This window comes from Phytophthora sojae, assembly GCF_000149755.1.
Source record: "Phytophthora sojae unplaced genomic scaffold PHYSOscaffold_18, whole genome shotgun sequence".
Lineage (NCBI taxonomy): Eukaryota > Oomycota > Peronosporomycetes > Peronosporales > Peronosporaceae > Phytophthora > Phytophthora sojae.
In genome coordinates this window covers 358,070-361,627 of record NW_009258132.1, presented here as the reverse complement: position 1 = coordinate 361,627, position 3,558 = coordinate 358,070, and the positions used below count along the sequence as shown (strand labels likewise).

General features: G+C 47.8%; 1 protein-coding gene across 1 annotated transcript; it reads left to right on the top strand.

The window, feature by feature from the left end:
- Positions 1-198: 198 nt before the first annotated feature.
- On the top strand, positions 199-447 carry PHYSODRAFT_534654 (hypothetical protein; the record flags this gene model as incomplete). Its single annotated transcript, XM_009541077.1, has 1 exon — positions 199-447. One exon carries the CDS (start codon positions 199-201, stop codon positions 445-447), a length of 249 nt encoding a protein of 82 aa, XP_009539372.1.
- Positions 448-3,558: the final 3,111 nt, after the last annotated feature.

Here is a 3,558-nt window from a genome sequence, read left to right as displayed (position 1 = left end):
AGAGCGTTTATAGCAGCGGCATCGATAGCCGGCTTAGTTGCCTTGCTGGCGGTAGGAGCGTCTTGAACCTGGTGTTGAGTACATTGATGGGGATGGGACCTGTGTGAAAGGTCGGTAGGTTATCAGGCGAAGAAGTATGAGACCAAATATCTTATGGTATGTATGGCATTATAGATTTCTAGATCTCGTGGCAACCCGATGGCAGACTTCTCGGACGAAGAGGACTTGCTGCGTTATCGGCTGGCAAAGGAGCAGGTTGATGCAGACCGCCGAATTAACTGGCGGACTGTCTGGTTGGGGATGCCATACTGCGGGAAGACACAGCGACAGCTGCAGATTCGTCTAAAGACGCTGAAGAGGACACACGGCGTGAGCTTAGATTCTTTCCCATGGAGATTTCGGGATCAAAAATCGGCACGGACGCGCTTAGTGGTGGCCACAAGGTGAGCGCTCCCGATAATGTTGGCAACGTTCATGACGCTGTGTCAAGTTTGTATGCCTCGGCCTTGCGTCAACCCGTCCATGCGCCGGATTGTCATGCTGGTGAGATTTCGCCAACTGGGGTTTCAGCAATACTGGCAGTCATTCCAACGCTTACAATCGCCGACACTTTTGTTGACTTTGGATCTGGGATCGGCAACGTGGTTGCACAAGTGGCACTGGAGACTTGTGTTGGGAGATGCATCGGGATTGAGTTCCAGGACAACTTGGCAAACATGTTCAAACTGCTGATTCGTGGCGCACGCGTGGATTTCCCGAATTTATCCAAGGTCACGATTCACGAGGCCGACCTCAGAGCGATGAGCCCAGCCGTACGCGAGGATATTGACGGGTGCAGTGTTTTATTTGCGAACAATATCGTTTTCGAGCCTACAAGTTTTGCGGCGCTGGAGGACTTTGCATCTTCAGCAGCAGGTTTGGTCCACGTCGTTGTCATGGCAACAATTTGCGGCGGGCACCGCCCAACCTGCCCGCGCAACTTCTGCTCTGTCTGGACGCTCCGCAGCGTATCGACGTTCACGTGTCTTGGTCTTCCCAGCTTCATCACGCATACTGGTACACCAGGGTTGTAGAGCCCTACATCTAAGTACCTCGCGCAGAATGGAATGGGACATTCAATATACTTCGTTTGTCAGACATGTTCATCCCATTGTTCATTACCTGTAGAGCCAATAACATATATCAGCCATTGTACACATCTACATCAACGTCTTGCACGGACATCGTAGCTCTGACCGCATCCCCCAAGGCCACGGTCACCTCCATCGTGTACGAGACCCTGCTGTCGATGTCGCTGGCGACGCCGCTGACGCTACTACCGGCGGCAACCTGCGTGCGGACTGCCGCTGTCGTTGCGCTCGCTGCCCGAGCCGAATGCCACCGTCGCGTTCGTGACCATGCCAGCGGAGACGCCCCCGATCACGTCCAACACGGCCACGGTCGCCGCGGAAGCCTCCGAGACCATGCTGTTGACGGTGCTGACGGCGCTCCCGTAGCCATTTCGCCCGCTGCCTGAGATGCCCGCAGTCATCGCGTGCTTGTCGCCGCCGTCGGAGACGCTCTGGCCAGGTCCAGGACAGCCGCCATAGTCGCCAGCGTCGCATCGGAGACCACGGCGCCGCCGCTTCACAACTAGGAAAAGCCCCACATAATCCACAAGATGGCGCTGTGATCCACGGTACCGCTCTTACTAAAGTTTTGTTAGGGTGCTGTTCTCACGGTACTGCTTCCACTGATACTTTTGTCGATTCGCAGCGAATCACAGAGAAGCAGTAAAATGATGCCTCACGTATCTTTTTGATCGAAAGGTCGCTTCAAACCTCCCATCACGTATACTTTTGATCAGTTGGCCTCGCAAACCTAATACAGCAAAATGATACCTCATGCATCATTTTGCCCCGTTTTACTTAAAGTTTGTATGGTGTCCCTTCAAACAGAAATGTATGGCGTTAACGATAGGGTTAATATTCACGAAGATCATGGACGTGTACGAGATTCCTGGAGTGACCTTCGATCTGGCGGAAACTATCGCGGCCAAGACGGTGAAAGACCTCCTGGCAAAGTTTGTTCCTGAAGCCCGGATGAAAATGAAATGAAGGGAATCACCTTCCCGTCAGGAAAATACTTAACGGATAGCGCCAAATAGCGTACCCTTCCCGAATTGAATACCTCCTCTCAAATCTGATAGAATGTGCTCAGTATACAAAGCTATTGTACCTACGCCAATTTGTATACCTCAACCAAACCGTATAGAACGTTGAGTACTTATAATTTTCTTGAAATTTATGTGAAGTTTAGCATGTAAACACCTTTTGATTGGCTAAGAGATGTCTTAAAATTGAAAATCACCCTTTATTTTCCGTGTAAGTATTACTTTGTCAAATACGGCAAGCAAGATCCGGTTATTTTTTATCTTTTTAAAGACCACAGTTTAAAAACTGACACTTGTATTCGGTACTGTTTGCATTTTGTGTAACTTTACGCAAAATTATCGTAAGGTACCCAAAGAAAAATGGTTTTGGTTGTTGGTCTAAGTTCTGCTTGCATCTAACGGCATGAGAGACGTTGTGAACCAACGCTGCGCAATCTATGGATGTCTCCATGGTTTGAAGACTGGTACATACGTTGGCAGGATGCCATCAAAGAGGTTTTGCAGAACGTAGCTAGCTCTACACACAATATTTCAGACTTGAATGCGTCGGAGCTACTTTGGTAGTATGACCCCCTTCATATTTGTATATCTTTCTAGATTTGACAAGTGTTCAATTCAATAGTATGCGGTATACAAATTGGCGTTTTCCGTTAGCTACCGTTTTTGCCATCGGTGTAGTGTCTAGGAATCGAAGCACACACAGCTTGAACTCGTACGTACTTAAGTAATCGCAACGAGCGCTCGTACTGCTTTGGCCGCGCGTCACCTTCACTTTTTAAGCGCGTTCTACCTGTTCGCGCCATTCAAAATGGCGTAACGCAACGAGCGCGGCTATCAGGCTCCGAGATTGAATGTCTTATTTCAAGTGTGAATTATATGGCTTTCATTGGATAATCGAAAGTGTGCTCTATGATATATATGTGCTCTATGATATTGTGCTTTGCAACCGGTTTTCCCTCCTAATTAGTGCACTAGATAGTGTTCGTACTTAGTGGTAAATCATAGTGGCTTTGGAGTCGTGTTTCGAAGCCAGCTTGGCTCGGAAATGGCACTTTCGGAAAGTGCCAAAAGGATGCTAATCCATGCTGGATGTGCTAAATCATGCAGGAGATGACATACGCGCGAGGAATTAAGTTTCAAGTAGATTGAAGCCTTTTTGTAAAAGTTTAAGTAGGTGAATGCACCAATTTGCAAGTAGATTGCCACAGTCAAAAATAACGTTTTATCATATCCGAATTGAACGTTAATTTTATGGGCAAAAATAACTGTTTTCCAGGGCCAAGTAATATCGTACGAAATTACCTTTTTAGAGTAAGAGTGTCGTAATGCTAATGTGTAAGTTTACATCATCGCTTCGTAGAATTGTATGCACGCAGACCAAACTAACGCACTTGGTTCTGTATTAA